This window comes from Typopeltis vanoorti, chromosome 17 (assembly GCF_054136105.1).
Source record: "Typopeltis vanoorti isolate ZY-2024b chromosome 17, IOZ_Tvanoo_1.0, whole genome shotgun sequence".
Lineage (NCBI taxonomy): Eukaryota > Metazoa > Arthropoda > Arachnida > Uropygi > Thelyphonidae > Typopeltis > Typopeltis vanoorti.
The window spans coordinates 67,271,778-67,291,759 of NC_143565.1; the positions used below are offsets into that span (position 1 = coordinate 67,271,778).

At 35.9% G+C, this 19,982-nt stretch overlaps 1 protein-coding gene across 1 annotated transcript in view; it reads right to left on the minus strand.

Moving 5' to 3' along the window:
- LOC150097457 (uncharacterized) overlaps nucleotides 1–19,768 on the minus strand; it is a 54,654-nt gene extending 34,886 nt beyond the window's left edge. The window contains exon 1 of the mRNA XM_090406925.1: nucleotides 19,606–19,768. Coding sequence (XP_090263051.1) covers nucleotides 19,606–19,768 — 163 coding nt within the window. The remainder of the gene's footprint in view (nucleotides 1–19,605) is intronic.
- Between the last annotated feature and the right edge of the window lie 214 nt (nucleotides 19,769–19,982).

The following is a 19,982-nucleotide window of genomic DNA, read 5'->3' on the forward strand; positions in this document are numbered from 1 at the left end:
TGTGTGGACATGATGTTTAGGGCCTCCCTCGATGAGCCTAAGGACTCCTTGGAGTCGCCAATAATAATAATAATAATAATAATAATAATAATAATAATAATAATAATAATAATAATAATAATAATAATAATAAAATCTTAGTACGGAGGACTTCAGCAGGGTTTAGTAGTGTAGCTTAGTTTAGTTTAGTACTGTGGAGTTTTTTTACCACTAGATGTCAGGCTAAGTAAAAGATCAGTTCACAGCGTAGATTCAATTTATATTTGTAGAGTGCAAGAGCATGTAGCTTGTTTTCATATACACATGTATTTTTCTGATGATAACCTCAATACAGGGGTCGAAACGTCATTTGTTATTTTATTAATAATAAGTAAAATAATCATTTCAACACGTATGTTTTGTGTCCCTAAATTCGTAAATATGAAGGAAGAGATAAATTAATTAAAAAAACAACATCTATTAACTACAGAATAGTGAACCGAAGCTGTTAATGAATTAAAGCTTTTCAGGAGAGAGAGTGCTGCGTTTACTGAAAATAACATTTTCATAGAAAATTACCAACAATCTACAGTCTATAGTCTATAGTTCTATAGTCTTTTTTTTATATATATGGGATTACAAATAATCGAATTTCTGTGGGGAGAGGCGGGAACCCTACTTCCCCCCCAAAGATCAAATAATTTAGGAACTAATTCGCCAAAGAAAGATTTAGGAAAAGGTTCTCTAGTTGGCGATTAGAATCGAGCCAAAAGACGGACATTCTTTGGACGGCCAAAGTGCTATGGATGTATTTCTATGGGACTGCTTTTATTCCTGAGCTTCTGTAGCTCAGTCAGTATAGACGAAGCCCTTTGGTCGGAAAGACCTGGGTTGGTTCGATACCCGTCAGTGACGTGAGGAATCATCTGGTCTCTTTCGACTAAAGGTGAGCTGGTCTCATATGGAGGCAGAGAGCTATGGGCGCTTAAGTGCTCGTTAAAGCCACTGATGGATGGATGGATGTATACCTTTATTCCTAAAGGAAGTAAGTGGAGCTCTTTTAGCAGGAATAGCTGGGCTCCACCTTTAATCGTCACCATTAGATGAGTTCATGGCTACCGATGATTTTAAAGGCATAAAGGAAAAAATATCGCAGACAACTACCACCACTATCTCGCGATCTTAAACTCCACTTCGTATTCCCCTCTATCCCAATGGCTTTAACAGGCCTTTTTTTTTTTAAGGCCCACAACCTTCCAAGCATGCTTGGATTTCGTAACCGAAATACGAGGATAGAATGGTCACTCCTATGCCTCAAGGTATTCTTGGCTGTATCCCTGTGTGTTCAAGGGGCCGGTTTGCCTGCTTGCGGGATGAAAAACACCAGATAAACTGGTGGAAAAAACCCTACTGCCCGCGCCCAAGACCGGCTAACTTGGCTATGGCTGAGGAAGATCCTTCAGCTCCTCACGTCTCCGACGGGAATCGAACCTAGGACACTCCTTCCCCAGGCATATGGTTGCGAAGCGCAAAGCCACTAGGCTAACCGCGCGGACTACTTCGTATTGCCTACAAGATTATAAATCCGGCGGTTGAATTTTTTCTCATTTCCGAGTTTCAGAGAGGTAAAAATACTTGATTTACTTGTGTCAAACATCGAATTGCTCGGGAACTGACTGGAAAGCGCCTGACTGAAAATTTCTTCTAATAAGTGAGTGTAGTCGGACTTACGATATTGAAGTGGTCTAGCATAATGGAATCAGAATGTTGCTGAAAGGCTATTGGACTTCCGTATTTTTTTATTTTCAGTGACTAGATTGGGAAATTATTTGCATTAAAATCGATATATACAGTAAAACCCCTTTTTTACACTTTTCAGAGGCCTGATGGAAAAAATTGTAAATAGCAGGAAATGTAAAAAAAACATTTAAAAAAAGGGCTAAAAGATGACTTACTGCTGGTATGTGAGGCTACATACTCGATTACAAAATTTAATAACTGAAAATAAATGAATTTACAATTACTTACATTTATCTATTTAAAAAAAAAAAACTTTAATTGTTGATTGTTTTTGCTTTTTTTTTTTTTTTTTTTTTTTTGGACATAGCGCCAGATTGTTTTGAATTGAGTTCAATGCTTGACCTGTTTTTTATTATCGTGTTCAAAGTGGACACGGAGAGTCCAAGATCTTTTGCTAAATGCACACGTGTTCTGACATGCCAATCTACACGTCGCAGAATTGCCATCTTTTCTTCTACCGAAATAAATTTTCTGTCTTTTTTCTCCATGTTTCTCACATGGATAATCCACTACCCCAACATGAAAGCTACTTTCACACGCTAAATTACGTAGCAGAAATTCTGCTATATTAATTCGTACTGTGATTGAAAAATCACGGTATCGCTCATCACTACATTACTGCTGCAAGCGTGCAGGTCACCGTGATGGCGGAAGCGAAACTACAGACGAAAGTAACGCCATCTGGGAACAGAAAAGCGCAGATTTCCACAGAAATCGATTCGAAAATCAGTATTGCTACCCGAGAAAAAAACGCAAATCACGGGAAATGACGTCCACATCAAGTTGTTAATGGCGGGAAAATAATATATCGTAAGAATAGGCATTAAGACGAGGCCAACGGAAAATGACGTAAATGACAGGAAAACGTAAATTGCGGGAACGTAAAAACGGGGTTTTATTGTATATATGTGTATGTATATATAGACACACACACACACACATGCATAATAAATTTAGAAATAGACGTGTTATGTAAATATATTTTTTGTATGCAAGCCAAATGTGACTAGCAAGTACAAGAAAAAGTGTCACATGGAATAAAATATGTGCTCATAGCGTAAGTTGCCATAGGCAACTACGCTATGAGCTGTCGGTTGTCGCTTATTGTATCTTATTTTTTTTATGAGTAAGGCTATATAGTTTTTTCTATTTCGTTTTTTACCATGTTTGTCATAAGATTGGCGCTAAATAACGCATTTGTATTACATTTTGTTTTAAAATGGGTCAACTGGCTTGTGAGACGTACGGTTTACTGAAAATAACATTTTCATAGAAAATTACCAACAATCTACAACATCATTCAATTGGAAAATTTCTAATTAAACTAATTGACGGAAGCTGTTTTGGCTAGAACTAACATTTATGAAATTAAATCCATCATAGAGCAATCTGAAAATGCTACAAAACCTTGTTGAAAATCCTCCTTTCTCCACGGAAAATCCTGGTACCACACTAGTAGGATGAGAAGAAAGCACACGATTTTTTTCATATCGATTTTGCCATAGAAATGATGTTCCTTACGAACGCAGTAACTTCCTTAACCTTTTATGTTACAGTGCCAACAATGCCATCATAATATTCTAAACAATTATTAGCTATCCATTGTGCTCATTTATTTAATATCTTTATTAGCTTAATATACTGATATAACAATATATTTATTATTATTATTATTATTATTATTATTATTATTATTATTATTATTATTATTATTATTATTATTATTATTTTGTTAAACTGATGTAAACTGTCATGAATAACACATTTTTTTCTGCGTTTGACAGATTAGAATCAGATTTTCTTGAAACCGTGTGTGTGTGTGTGTGTGTGTGTGTGTGTGTGTGTGTGTGTGTGGAGTGAGTGCGAAGGCAGTGCTGGGGGAGGGGCAAGATATTTTTTTACATACCACATACCACATTTTAAAATCTATTCAACTAGTAACCTCCCAATAGAATGGAAAAAAGCAACTGTGATTCCTACCTATAAAAAAGGTAGTAGAGATGACCCTAAACACTATAGAGGTAAAAGTATACTAAATTCCTTTGACAAAAGAAAGACAAATACCAAATAATATCCTAAAAGCTATCATAAGTATATATGAAAATAATCAAATACAAATAAGATTAAATCATGAACTATCATATACAAGAGAGATAATCCAAGGAGTCCGACAGGGATGTCCCCTCTCAGCAACTCTTTTCAATATGAAAAGAGTTGCTGAGAGGGGACAACCCTGAATGAATAATGTTAATATGGAAAAAAAAAATTCCATCAAGGTATTAAACTTTGATAAGATAGTGATTCCCAATGTCAAATCTGTGAAGATAATGAACTGTTTTTTAATATCCAGTTAGTTGCATCGTTAATCCTGAAGGGACGGTGTCTGCTTTCATATAGAATCTGCTTTTGATAAGTCGTAAAAATTAATTTGTTTGATCCATTTTTAGACTTTCTTCATTCTTCTTTCCAGGAAATTATACTTAATTCCTCTGCATGTTTTTTATAGTTGGTTTTGAAAAGTTTACATACATGATTTCTAACTGTTCATGAATACTTCCATCTGATATCTGTTTGTCATTTCTAACCATTCTGGTGTGTGCCTTTATTCGGCAGAATTCAATTTTCCATCTTTATATAGGTTGAGAATCCTTACCAAATTCCTTGCCTATTCTGTTTAATGGTAGGTGGCTGTTTTGGTTTGTTATGTCATCTATAGTGATCTATCTAACTGTCAATATAAATTGTTGCAGTGTTCAAAAGTTTATCTCTAATTCCTGCAGCATTTTATATTGCTAGCCTAATAATTTATAGAAGGCCTTACTCCCAGTTAATCCTTGCTAATTTCTCTACAATTTCTCTTTGCAAGCCGTTGTCAGCAATATGAGATATGTTTATTAAAGTTAAGTTTGCTGTCAGTGATTATTCCCAAATATTTAATTTCAATGACTACTTCTAGAATCTCACCGCTTAAGAAAACCATTAATTGATTGTTTTGGACACTTATGTGAGATATATAACACGTTTCACCTTGGTACTGTTAAATGTTACTTTCCTCTCACGCTCCCGTTTTGAAATTTTGAAACGTTCTGTTCTTTATTGATTATTGCTTCGAAACTGTAAGCCACATTTATTGTTTAATCATGATTGTTACATTATTGGCAAAAGCAAAAAATTTTGTTTAAGAAAGTTTCAATAAGTAACCATATTAGACGTTCCTGAATTCTGGTCCACTACATGTATTTTGTGGAGAGCTTCGTTTGACAGGTTTTAGTACTGATGTAGTTTCCTTTGTTATAGCTGCCCCTCTATTATTAAATATTTTTTGTAAGATAAAATAATTTTTAGACTTTCAGTCCCTTTATAATTAAGGGACTGAAAGGGTTACCATGCTTCCACTGAAGACTCGTGTTCTGAACATCCATCCATCTCCATCAGTTGTACATCATGTTTTTAGTTCAGGATGTGTTTTATGATTTGTTATTAACTTCTGCGATAGTGTCTATGCTAACTTGACTGGAGTCTAAATATAAACTAATTACAACTTAATAAGTCTCTTGTATAGGCCAATGTATCAATCTATTAGAAGTCTGTAGCATCCTGTCCAGTGGAGGATTAAGGATAGTTGGGGCCCCTAGGCATTTATGATCCTTTAACCCTAGTTTAAAGGGTTAAAGGATCATAAATAATAAAACTTTTTAGTTTAATGAATAATTTTTATGTCGTTTTTACAAATTATAAAAAATGATAAACAATCATCTGATTGTTTATCAATTTTTTTTACAATTTTACAAAGTTTTTTTTACTTGCACTACACTCAAATAACGAAAACACGAAAAGTCACACTAAAAAGTTATTTTTGAAACAAACACCTCACTCTTGCACGATTCAATAACAAATAAAGTTAAGGAGCAACGAGGTGAAACTTCCCATCTCGGCAATGCAATCAGTTTTCATGACCTCGAAGCTGTCAACAGCGCCGTCCGCCGACATTGGTAATGCGGTTTAATTTAAAGCGTAGATAGCGCACTGTTCAAAATACAAAATACGAAGCTTGTCAACTAGCACTGACATTGGTATTGCGGCATTATTTAAAGCGTAGATAGTGCGCGCTGTTCAAAATACGTATTAAAACGTAATAATTGTTTTGAAAACATTTTCGCTTAAAATAATCAAGATTTTTATTATGTTTACTGAAAACATTAATCTATTTTAGGAAAATGTCTTGGCTTGGAGTCCCCCAAAGCCTGGGGCCCCTAGGCACGTACCTCATTGCCTTAATGGGTAATCCGCCACTGATTCTGTCTGTATCATGATTTTTCTTGGATCCATTCATTTTTAATATAGATAAGGCCTCATAAGTCATAAGTTCATCATGAAGTGTGTCTAAATATAATGATATTTTTGTCTGCATATGTTATAAATGTCTTTTGTCTATTGATTCCTCATCATCAAGAATAAACTTATTCATCATAATAATTACAGTTTTCCCCCTAAATTATTAATATATGTTATTATATAAGCCTTTTTCTTAATAATATTGCTAACATGATGGGATTTTTTTATTCTTCTTTGCTGTTAACTTTACACACTCTGCTCTGCCATTTTTGTCTGTTTCTACAATCATAAAAAAACTTTATTTATTTTTCATAAAGTATGGGCACAAAACAACGTACAAAATTTAGAATTGAATTGTCATTTGCCAAGTCTCGCCCCTTTATACAATCATCTTTTATCTGATTTTACTGCATTAAGAAAACAAATAAATTAGCAAAGTAAAATTAAAAATTTCCTTGTTTAATATTAACGTTAAACTCCGTATATTATTAGTCAATGGGCACAATTTCAAATATATGCAAGAGTTCGTAAAATAAAAAATAAAAAAAGTTAAAAACAACCACTGCTACAAAGAAAACGAAATTAGTAATTTATTTCAAAAATCATTACTAAGATAAATCACATATTTAACTACAAACTTACCTCCATAAATACGAGGTAACAAAATTCATTCAGCAAGCTAATAATATAATACACACTAATACAGGGATAGCGAACTGGCATCTAAGAAAATTTTGCGGATATGTGAACAATTTGTAATTATAGATAATAATATCTTATACGACTACAATATAGTTTAAATTTTTTTGATTTTTTCAAAAAAATTTTCATATTTATATTATTTATTAATATATCAAATTTTTTATATTAAAATATTAAATTACTAAATAAAAATTCCCGATTAATTTTGTTTCTTAAATAAAAATATTCTATTTATAAGAGAATCAAATTTTCTCAAGAGAGTGTGTAGCTCAGTGGATGTGGCGTTTTCATACCACGGCGCTTGGCCGCACGAAGGAAGACTTGGTTTCGAGTCTAGTCGGCGACTAGAGGAAATTTTTCTAAGCCTTTTTTCGACCGGTTTCCCGAGTTAGTCGATCTCTGGCACGGGCAAGCAGGTTTTTCCTCCCGGAAACTCGGGTTTTTCGTCCTGTAAACTCAAGAAAATCGACCGTAGACCCCACATTATTTCAGACATTAAAATATATTGTGTTAGGGTTAGGGACCACGAGATGGCTGCACATTCAAGCCGTCTCTCTTCACTGTGTACCACTTAATTAGTGATAGCCTTGGGCCATCTATCTCTGATTGGTACCAGTGGAGATTGAACTGCCCACTCAGTTTCCAAAAGTTAGATAGGGCTAAATGGCCTCGCCTACTCCGTATACGGGAATAAAAAGGCGTTAGCTGATTTTTTTTTCAAATTTTCTCAGTGAAATTGGATCTAAATGTTTCTGTTCCAGGGATTATCAAAATAAAAATAATTATTTGGAGCTTATATAATTAGAATAAAATAAGATTATCTTTATAAATATGCATATATAAATTTAATATTTTTTAAATATATGATATATTCAATTTAATTATTATTTTTTATTTTTTATTTTTTCTGCCTCCAGTATAATTGTAACATAAACTCTTTGTAAGTTTCCCACCCTTTTACTTTACCACCTGCAGCATTCACCCATTCCGCCCCTGCCTCGAGCCGGGCCTGCCCACAGTAAAGTTTGATGGTGATGGTGGTAGAGGAGTAATCACGTGACGTGCATTCAACTGGTTTGGAGTGGGACCACTGGTTGTTGCTCATGGTTCCATGAAGGCCGCTCAGTAGTTTGATATTCTGGATAATCAAGTGCTGTTTACAACATGGAGCTTTTATGGAATGGACCCTTGATACTATCAAGACAACAATGCCTCATGCCACAAACCTGCAGCTGTTATGGAAAGATATGAAGAGATGGACGTTAAACGACTGCCCTCCCAATGCAGAGTCCTGACCTCAATTCCATTGAACATAATATGTTGGCTTTCATCTACATCTACAACATACTAGGCATTCACCAGACAGTCCTTGATATGTCTCACATTTGATGGAAGAGGACTTTGCTCCCAGATCTGTTTTCCTAATATGTCCCATACATTTTCAATGGGGTTCGGATCCAGGCTTTGTGGTGGTGGCCAGAAAAGATGGTAGAAGTCGCTGTCATGCTCCCTGAACCACTGATGAACAATTCTAAAGTGATGGTCAGTAGCATTGTTGTCCACGAAACAACTCTGACACCTGATGAATGAAAAGTCAACATTGCAGGATGGACTTGACCGGCAACAATATTCAGATATTCCTTGGAGGACATTCGGCCTTCCAGCAATGTCACGGGACCCATTTCCTACCAACAGACAATGCCTCACGCTATAACACCACCTCCAGAACCTTGATTTGTGTTTACAAGGCAAGCTGGATTCATTGTTTCATGGGACTACTGCCAAACTCTCTCTCTCTCTCTCTCTCTCTCTCTCTCTCCCCCCATTGGGGTACAGAACAAGGTGAACCATGACTTGTCACACCACATGACTTTTGTCCATTCTTCCAGGCATGGTGTTCTCGACGCTGTAGACAAATTTTCAGTTCTTCTCATAAAACAACGGTTACCGCATAGGCATGCAAATTCCAATATCAATCCTCCTGAATTCCCTACATATAGCATGATCAGATATGGGTCAAGAACAGCCTTCATTAAATGCTTCGTTCACGAAAGCTCTGTTTGTCCGTACAAATCTTCTTACATGACGGCGATATCGTTCCTGCCAGACTGTCTTCGGACAACCATTACGCCTCTTAGACAAGCAATGTGGGTAATTTTTCCACTGATTAAAAAACTGGGATATCTCACCTTTTCAGAAACTGGTCATCTCTGCTGTTTACAGAATCGTGGTGCCAGACAGATGGGATCTACAATAAGTCCATTTTAATTGAACTTCGAAAGATCCTTTGTTTTTCTCCCACTTGACCAAATATTTTGCATGTACACAGCATAAGAATCGTTTACGTACTTCTGCATAGAGGTTTCTAATTCAGTGGCCAGCATGTGTACTACAACAAATAAGCATTCACACTTCAGGAGACTTGAAATAAACACCAGATTAAAAGAAGCAAATATAGAAGAAAATTTTCAAAACAAGCATATGACAGATGTGTCAATAAGATATATTGAAAACATAAGTAAATGATTATACTTCAATTTCTGTATTTCTTTGAATAAATTAAATACATTATAGTATATTAATATAACAAATTAGTTAATGTCTTTCATTCCTTAAAGGGAACAAGTAAGGTGTTTTAGCCCTGTGTAACTTTTGGTAAATTTTTAACTTGTTTTCATTACCTTCAAAAATATTTTCATCACAATTTCCTGCTTTTCATTTCATTCAGCAATTTCACTAGAAAAAAGGTTATTCTTCGTTTCAGCAAGAGATAAAACTTCATAATGATACTTAATGAAAATAAAACTTAATGATAAACTTCATAGATTTATTCAAAGCTTTCGATTCGTTCAATAGACCAAGGATGTTAAAATTCTCAGTTATTATGGCAAATCAGTGAAAATGATCAAACCAATAGTAGAACCGTCCTTGAGGTTATCATGAAACAATAATGGTCAGTGAAGTGTTAACTGAGAGCTTTTCTATATCCAATGGAGTTCTTCAGGCAGAATCTTTGGCACTGTATCTCTTTATTATTACCATTAATTATGTATTCAGACTCATAAGTAATTTGTACCGAATAACTCTCAAAGGTTCAGCATGACAAACACACATAAGCAGTATTTTGCAGATATATTGATTCACTCTAACATTCTGACTTCCTAAATCCACTTAGATCATTTATGTAAAAATTCAGCACTGATTGGGTTGTCAGTGAACAGAAGTAAATGTAAAGTCCTAGAGAACAGAATAGAAGGAAATGTTAGGCCAAATAACCAAATTATTCAAGATGTAAATGTTTACAGTATTTTGATTCCTACATAGATCCTCTAATACTCATTGCGAAAAGAAACTCCAATGCTCTTCAATTCCATAAGCCTAAGTCATATCCTGAAATAAAATCTCATCACCACAAATACCCTAATTTGTCTGTATATAACCATCAGTCGAGCTATAATCACATATGGTTCCTAGACATAGAATATCACTGCTCAACAAGTATTTATCATCAAGGGCTTTGGAACAACATCCTTCGAACAATACTAGTGTATAAATGGCAAGATTATATTCCTAATAGTATCATTCTTGAAGAAAGCCAGCAAATACCCCTAAGATAAACAATTCAAAAAACGTCAACTGAGATGGTTGGGACACAGAAATTAGACCTTCACCTTCACCTACGTTCAGTGCTCTTGCTCTCAAAATGTAAACCAGTGGACAAGGAAAAAGAGGAAGAACAAGAAAACAGTTTTGGCAATACACAAACAAGATTCTTTTTGAAGATGAGGATCATGAAGTCTGACATTTACAATTTTTCATAAAACAGAAGCAGCTTGGCTTACTTTCATCCAATAGAATTTATCACCATGAGATTTCATTATATGAATATGAAAATATTATGACCGTTTTTGTTATAAAATTTAAATACCATTTTAGTTGCATATTAGCATTTGCAAGATATCTGCAAATTCTTCCAAGTCGATATTTCTGCATTCTTTTTACATGGGTTTCCCAATATTATTATATTTACTAGTTTTTATTTTAAGTAACAATTCTCAGCTTAAGTCACTTCGACTAATATCTCAAGTTTTGTTAAGTTGAGGGAAACGTTGCCTTGCCACATATTGGCAACATGATACCTATGCGAGAGGAACAATGCAAGCCAAGACTTCTCTGTTGGGTAATTAAATTTACATGATTTTGTACTGTGTAAAGTTTGTGAGATGCATTTGTGACAGTTTAGTTGAGAGGATTGATTGATAAGTCCAGAAATATAAATATCAGTGATAATATACAAGGTGCAGTGGAGGTAGTCCAGTATGTGAACGAAGAAATAGTGTGCTGGCATGTAGTCCTTAACAGGACAGAAGATGTCTGGTCACTATGACAAAATAGGAGTAGGATAAAGGGAGGATGTGACGTCACTGTTGACGTTCCTGTCTGAGGTTTTCGATTTGAGATAAGTGACATCATTTATCAGATTAGATAAGTGATGACATCTGTATCCTGGAAGTATGAGTTATGTGAGTGCCCCTTTTTGTTTGGTTGAAGTGGTGTATTATGGAATTCTGGAGTTCCATAATGCAATTCGAGTATGTAATTCTGGGTGTTGCTTAGAGCATGGAATCCTGGAAATGCCCTGGTGATCCAGCTATGTATGACATCATATTGTGGCTTTGGATCAGGTGTGGAATTCTGGGTAATGGTTAGAATTTGGAATTCTGGTTAGGGTATGGAACATTGGGAATTGCCCTGGGAGACCCAGCTACCTATGATGTCATATTGGGTCTTTGGTTTGAGTGTGGAATTCTGGGACGTGCCCTGGTGATGCCATCTGTAAATGATATCACATGGGCCTTTGGTTCGAGTGTGAAATTATGGGTTATGATTAGAGAGTGAAATTTTGAAGGTGTTTGAACAAATGTTGGGGTAATTTGCTCAAATCTGGAATTATGGGGGAGAACATTTGTTTATATGTGTGGCAGCAAGAGTTTTCAAATAATTTAAGTGTTTGGTATTTCCTCCCTAATTTAGACTAGGAATTTTTAGTTTAGTGTCAAGAGATGCCGCCACATTTTTTTTTACATTCACATCTTCTTGTCAATAGGTAGCAGTACACATTTTTCTAAAATAATTCATTACTGGATATCACTGTTCTCCCCACTTTTTCATTCCTGTATTAATTTCACTGTAGTATTTATACTACAGTTTGGTAATTTTCAATATTAAATATTTTTGCATGCAGAAATCTTTATGTTTTCAATAATCTTTTTACATATAAAACTCAACCAATATTTTGATCTGTGTTAAAGATTCCATTTATTCCTTTGTCACCAAATATACACAAGCAGTCTTCATATAGATACATTTTATAGATCTTAAAAGGTCATTACTTTTTTCCTAATTAAATGTTAACTTCTTTTTTTACCCTAATGAAACAGAATTGTATTAAGGCATAAAATTATGGATTTGTATATCAACTTCTAAGAAGAATAACTAAGTAAAAATTTTACTGTGACTTTAAAAATAGACGTGATGTAACTTAAACATGGAGAACACACCAACGAGACAAAAATGCATTCATTTAAGTTTACAAATTAACATTTTATTTTACTGAAATAGTATTTACATATTCAGAGAATAATTCGAACATGTAATTACCTAAAAATATTTCACAAGATTTAGTTTTCATTCTTCGCATTTCCAATGAGTTTAATAATTAAATTGCTCATTACTCACTGTTTTTTGGTTAGAGTACATCAAAATAGCTGGTCACGCAAAACAACCTTTAGATCCGGAACCGTTTGAACGGTGTTAGCCTGGAAAGTACACGATGCATTGTTAAAGATTCCATATATTCCTTTGTCACCAAATATGCACAAGCGGTCTCCGTATAGTGTTCGTAAATGTCCCAAATTAAAGAATCTTTATCGAACGGAATAAAGTCTTGGAAGTCTAATTTTATCATCGAAGAGTTACTACTATCCGACTCATAATTCGTATAGCTGGTAATTCAGTTTCCAAAACCAGTAACTGATTATCAATGTCGTACATTTTGGTTGAAAATCGGCCAGGTTCTCCATAGGTAAAAGAGAAAACTTTACTTACATCATCTTTTGTTGCATGGGTGGTAAGTTTACCATCTTGGCATTTGAGAATATTAGTCTCCGATGTTTACTTCATAATGTAGTCAGCACTGCAGATAACCAAGGATATCGTATCATCACATTGTATGTATCACGTCCGGCTCAATTTTTAAGCCTCCGTAGCGCAATTGGAAGAACGACGGTACGTTGCACCCTGCGATTAGAAAAGGCATAAGTTCGATTCTCGTCGTGATGGGAGGAATCTTTATATGGGCATTTTAAATTGAAGGTGAGTTAGCCGATTTTATGTGGAGGTAGTAGGGTTTTTTCTCCCAGAAAATTGGCCCTTTAGAACACACACAATTTACAGACAAAAATACTAGTTGTGGTGGTGGTGGGCAGTAGATGGCGTTGATGTAGATGATTGGTGGTAGAGGTTCAGTGTAGTGGTGGATATGGAGAGTTGCACAGTCAGTGTCCTCAGACAATGAGTCTTTGGACTCCTTGGAGGTGTCACGAATAATAATAATAATAATAATAATAATAATAATAATATCTTCCAAAACAATGGTTCTTATCCTTTTAAAGATATGTGGAGCGCTATTTTTATATTTTGTATTGTGCTATTTTCCTGAAGAAAGAAAATTTCAGTGGCTTTTGTTGCTCATCCATTATAGTTTTCATATTACTTTAACAGACACACAACACAATATGATTTTGTAATGAAATGCAATGAACTGAACTGAAAATGCACTCGAGTCTTGTTTCTTATAGGTTAGTTTAGCCCGTTTGTTTCCTTAAAATGTAATCATTCATGGAGATGACTTTGTGCACTTGTTTTCTTATGCTTCTCGGTGTCTCCTTGCTGTGATGTTATCCTACACTGCGACGTCATAGAGCAAATCTTATTCATGTTCTTTGCCAGTCTGGGAAATTTTACTGTAGCAATATTAATTACTACAATTTTTATTTTTTAAACCAATACACATATTTTTTAACATTGTCATAAGAATATAATCTTTGGTTATTATAGTATTATTTCTGGAAAAATTTCCAAGTTACTCCTCTAAATAAATATTAATTTTTATGGCTATTTTTGTTTATTTTTGTTTAGGAGTACTCCTTTTTATAATGTCATTGGCCTTTTACTCAATTCTTAGGGCATTACTGATGTTTTAAAGACAGAAGGACATTAAAGATCTTCAAATAAATATTTATTCACTTTAACTGTACCAATCATATTTTTCTTTACCATTCATAATAAACTTTCTTTCAAAAAGTTGTGTCATTTTTATCAGTTCATAGAACCCCGAGCAATTCACATCTGAAAGTGAGTCTGTGGTTATCTTAAACTGATAACCACAGACATGGACGCAGTGCGATACACACCCTTACCATACCCTTATGTTGTTCATTATGACAAAACAAAAGTGTAAGAATAAACAAGAGAAAGAGAATAAGCAGACAATGTTTGACAGCGATTCTCTGATAAGGATATTACTTTACAAAAGCGCTACAAAAAACCTTGTTTTCCTGGTGGGGAATAAATAACATTATCAATACTACAATACTACTACTTATAATAATATGACGTCAGAATGAAAAAAAAAGAGAAGGCGAAAAAATTGATGTCAGGAACCAATGGCCTGAGATGTGAGATAGGATGTGAAAGAGAGACAAAAAGAAGAACGACTTATTGAAAGAAGACAAAAAGAAGAACGAGAGGAAGTCTGCTGCCATGTTATTCCATAGGCGAAATGAGGAGGGCAATGATAACTAATGAATCAATATTTAGGTTGTGTAAAAGCAATGATGCATCGTTTGTGAATTTATCACCTGAGTTTGATAGACAGAAAGATTTATATTGACCTTAAATGGATTCAGAAGTTGGTGTCCAGAGAGCTTTGTTGACTAGGCGTATAGAAGCGCAATTTCATGAAAACTATAAAAATTAGGGCAGATACAAGTCAGCATTTTTTGTGCGAGTGAACAAAAAAAAATTCGGAATTTAGTCTCCCAGGCAATAATATCTCATGGTGTAGTCTATTCAAAAGTCCGCGAGGTTAGCTTAGTGGCTTTGTGCTTCGCAACCATATGCCTGGGGAAGGAGTGTCCCAGGTTCGATTCCCGTCGAAGACGTGAAGAACTTGAGGATCTTCCTCAGCAATAGCCAAGTTAGCCGGTCTTGGGCACGGGCAGTAGGGTTTTTTCCGCCAGTTTATCTGGCGTTTTTCATCTAGCAAGCAGGCAAACCGGCCCCGTGAACATATGCTTCTACAGTCAAAAAATATATCCCACCCCCAGCGGCAGGCTAGACGACAGGTCGGTTGAGAGTGGTACTAACAAGAAGTCGCATCTAAGTAACACGCGGAACCTGGACCCTGCATAGGAAGCGAGAATAACGCGTAGTGAAAGAAGAGGTGTAGTCTATTCAAAATGTAAAGGTGGTTGGAGCCAAACGAGATGCTACAGTTTCTATGCACTAATGCTAAAACCATCAGAAATAAGAGGGGGGAGGGGACTTCAGGCTCCTTAGCTCCACCGACCGTGCTATGGAGGCCAAGGGAAAGTAATAAAGTTAGGCATTTTGCAATACAAAGATTACATGCTGTGTTCCACATTGAGGGAAGTGTACTCTAGGAGACGAAGGTGGGGATTTCAGGGGTAGTAGTAATATATAGAGTGTTGAAGTTTAGGGGGGATATTGCTAAAGTATGCAGGGTAGCTCACAGAACATGGTCATTGCAAAACACTAAAAAGTAGAGATAAGCAAATTATCATTCCTCTTTATAAAGCATTGATATGACCACATCTGGTCATATCAATGCTTTATAAAGAGGATCCAGAGCCAAGTGACCAAGATGGTGAGGGGGTCTGTGGAATGCGTCCTACGAGGATAGATTGAAGGTTTGTGGATGCAAAAGTAAGTTGATAGGCGAAAATGAGGAGGGGGGATATGATTTAAGTTTTCAAGCTTTTTAGATGTTTTTTAAAAAGCATTTAAGTTACTTAAAGGATTTTATAGGATTGATGCAGAGGAAATGTTTCAGCACTTGGCTAGTGGGAGCCAACCAAGAAGTCATCCCTGGAAGCTGTGGTTAGCAAGGACGGGAAAATAGTCATAATCATTGCTCCGTAGTTTCGCATAATATGCGAAAACTACAGAGATAGGGGATGGCATTGCGAAAATGCCATCCCCTATCTTTATTTGTATTATTTGTATAGAGTATAGCGTCAACCTATATATATATAATATAAATAAAAAAGTAGCTAACACCTTTTATTCCTGTATAGTGAGTAGGCGAGATCGTTTTAGCACTGTATAACCTTTGGAGACTCAGTCAGTGGTTCATTCTCCACTGGTAGCCAATCAGAGATAACTGGCCCAAGGCTATCACCAATTTAATCAGGAGGAAGTGAAGAGACGGCTAAGAAGTGTCTATCACGTGTCCACCTAGATCGAACACAGTATTTTTAATGTCTGAAAATCGTGTTGGTTATACGGTCGGTTTTCTTGAATTTACGGGACGAAAAACCCCAGTTTCTCGTAAAAAAGTCCTCTTGCCAGTGCGAGAGATCGACTAACTTGAGAACCGGTCGAAAGAAGGTTAGAAAATTTCCCTCTGGTCAGCTACTATATTTGAACCTAAGTCTTCCTTCGTGCAGTCAAGTGTCATGGAGTTCAAACGCCACTTGCACTGCGCTAATTTTTTTTTTATAAATTTCAGTTACATGCTGTATTCTCCCTCTCTGTTGATGCCGCTGAAAGCATCGATAGCCGTGTGGTCGGCTACCACAAGGTGACACAGCTATCTCTGATTGGCTGCCAGTAGAGATTGAACTGCCCACTCAGTCTCCAAAAGTTAGATAGGGCTAAACGGCCTCGCCTACTCCATGTACGGGAATAAAAAGGTGTTAGCTGATTTTTTGTTTTTTTTTTTGATCTCACAGAAATAACGCACGTAAGCATACTAAAGATACACTGCCGTTTGCGCAGTGTGGGAATGACGTAACATTCAATGACAAGCGCAAACGAATATCTTCGTTAGATCGCAGTGCATTCGTTTTGTAAACTAAAGTGTTATTCGAACAATTCCAATTATTAACTATTCAATGAATGTTAAAACATAAGCTGTAACCTTTAACATGTGGCATTGCATTTATATAATGTTGTAAGCATTGTTATTATTTATAAACACAAACAAATTTTAAATTTTTCATTTTTTCCTTGGAGGGTGCTGCAGTGTCGCAGCGTTTATGTACGGGCCGCCACTGCTCTGTGGCCAAGTGAGTTCTTGACACTCCTTTCCCCTTTAGTAGGCATTACAAACTTGCTTTACTTAGTTAGGACTTTCATGTGAGTCTACAGGAACTAATAGTAGGCTATAAGCCTACAGGATTTCCAAAACAGGCAAAACTGAACAAGTGGTATAACTACCGACGCTTTTTATCCAAGTATGGACATCACGGATGATATTGTTCAAGCGTTTAGGAAAGAGCAGTTGCTTTACCTGTTCAAGAAGATATTAAAAAGGTTTGATACAGAATTCCTGGGATTTATAAACATATACGTCCAGGTCAATGATCAAGAAGGAGAGGATGAGGATACAGAGGCGAATTCAAAAAAGTCCCATCACCCAAGAACCCTCGACAGATCGACTCCCAGGGTGCGCAGGCGACCAAAAGATGGAGGACCGCTGAAAATCTTATCGAAGATTTAACACCACAAATTTCAGAAGACAAAAAATAAACAGTCCCACCAGTGATTCTACAAGACAAAGAAAAGTGGACATCGGTTTCAAGGACCCTTGAGGAACAAAACATCAACTTTTCCAGGGCAAAAACATAGATGAGGGAGTTAAGATTCATCCTGCTACTGTCTCAGATTATTGTAAAATGACAAAAATGTTGGACAATTCCAAATTTCCCTTCCACTCATTTACACTGGCAAGCGAGAAAAATCTAGAAGTGGTCCTCAGAGGGGTTTCCGAGGGCATCACAACAGATGAGGTCACTGCCGACTTCATCAGCAGGCTGACCACATCTAGTACATTCGTACTAGATCTAGTACTTTTTATAAATTTTTAGTGTTCTAGTACGTTCACCAACAGATCTAGTACTCCCTTCCTTCCGAATAATAATAATAACACCAACATGAGAGTTAGACATATGAGTTTAATATTTTTGTCTTCTCCCACCATCCCATATGTCATATTCAGTGACACAAGCATGATTTCTCTCTTTTTTTCTCCCCTTCTCACTGTTCGCTAACCTTCTCTTCCCCACCTCCGAACCCATACTCACACAATCTGACTGGTATTAGCCAATGAAAATATATTCTTTGCTATTCAAACACCTCTCTCGCGGGCCATACGATCACTACAGCAATTAAAACAAGCCGTAAAATTAAATATTTTAATATGAGTAACCACCTTTTATTTATACACAGCGTCATTTGGACCCCGTTGAAAAGATACATCCAACCGACAATGAGCAGTTTTTAGTCATGGAAATGTATATCTAGGGGCGTTACGAAGAGCTTGATAGAGAATAGCAATTCTTGAAGACTGTAGAAGCATTTGAAAAAAGTTTTTGAAATGAAAAATGCTGTAGGAGAACAAATATTCCCTAATTTAACAACATCGGTTAAAGTTATACTGTGCCTCTCTCATTCATCAGCAGCAACTGAAAGAATATTTTCAGCAGTGATAATAAATAAGAACTCAACTACAAACTCATTTGATGAATGGACTCCTTTTGACAAAAGAAAAATTGAAACTTTCATCACCTACAGATTTTACTATTTCTGAAGAGTTAATTAATTTAGCAAAATCTGCTAAAAATAACGAATAAATATTTCCAGTGTTTTTCTTGTGAATGGGCACCTCTGTATATGTATATATGTAAATAGCAAATTAAATAACTGAAAATTTAATGTTACATTATTTTAAGCACTAAACAATATGCATTATATTATTTTAAACACTAAACAATATGCATTATATTATTTTAAACAATAAAAATTATATATTAAATTAATACACATATTAAGTGCTAGAGTTACAACTGGGACTTCTGTTATGATGAATGGCAACTGCAGCTCTTGGACTCATAGATGACTACAGTGAGATGAGTTTTGACTTTTTTCTTTTCATTTTTGTCGTACATGTGTTAATTTAGAGGTTTTACATCGAGTTCATCTATGATAATAAGGTAGTGATATCATAAAATGCCCAAAACAGAGTGAAACGAAAGCAAATAAAAATCTAGTACTTTTTTTTCAGATTTAGTACCTTTTTCTTGCATAAGTTGATACGAAATATTTTTGCTGAGTGGTCACCCTGCTCATCAGTCAAGGACTTACCCAAATCAAAGTCAGCAGAATGCTGAGATCTGACAAAAGACCAATGCCTTTAGTACTAGTAGAAATTAGTAACACCCAGAAAAGGATATACGAAGTGACAGATATCTGCAGGCTCAAAATTACTACTGAGCCTCTCAGGAAAAGGGCATTGGCAGGCCATGCCATACATGCCAAAAATTTGTGCAGTGCAGCCTACAGATGTCTGAAATGTGGTGAAGGACACCAGAACAGCTCCTGCACCTGCCTCTTGTGCCAATTGTAGAGGACCTCACCCCTCAAACTACAAGGGGTGCCTTTTTCACCCAAAAAATCTTGAGACAGCAAGAGTGAACCCTGCGCCTCCAAGTAACGACACCATAAGCAACCAAGCAGGTTCCTCTGCTGTTCGAAATACTTCAACTTCAGCAGCACAAGAAGGCACGCAATCTTCATCCATGACCAAGACACATGCAGGGGCAGCTCGAACTCTGATTCCTTCATCACATGAGCAAGTAAGCTCCATGTTAACATGAGTTCTAACTATGTCTCTTGCCACCGTTCTGCAGGAATTCAGCAAATCAAGCTCCTCAGAATCTTCCAAAAAGAGATTTTATCTACAAACCCAATCCTTACTGACTTAAAAACTCAAACCAAACTCACTTACGATAATAGTATGGAATGCGAATGGCCTACTAAACAAAATCCTCGAACTGCAAGAGTACCCTCACAGATACAAC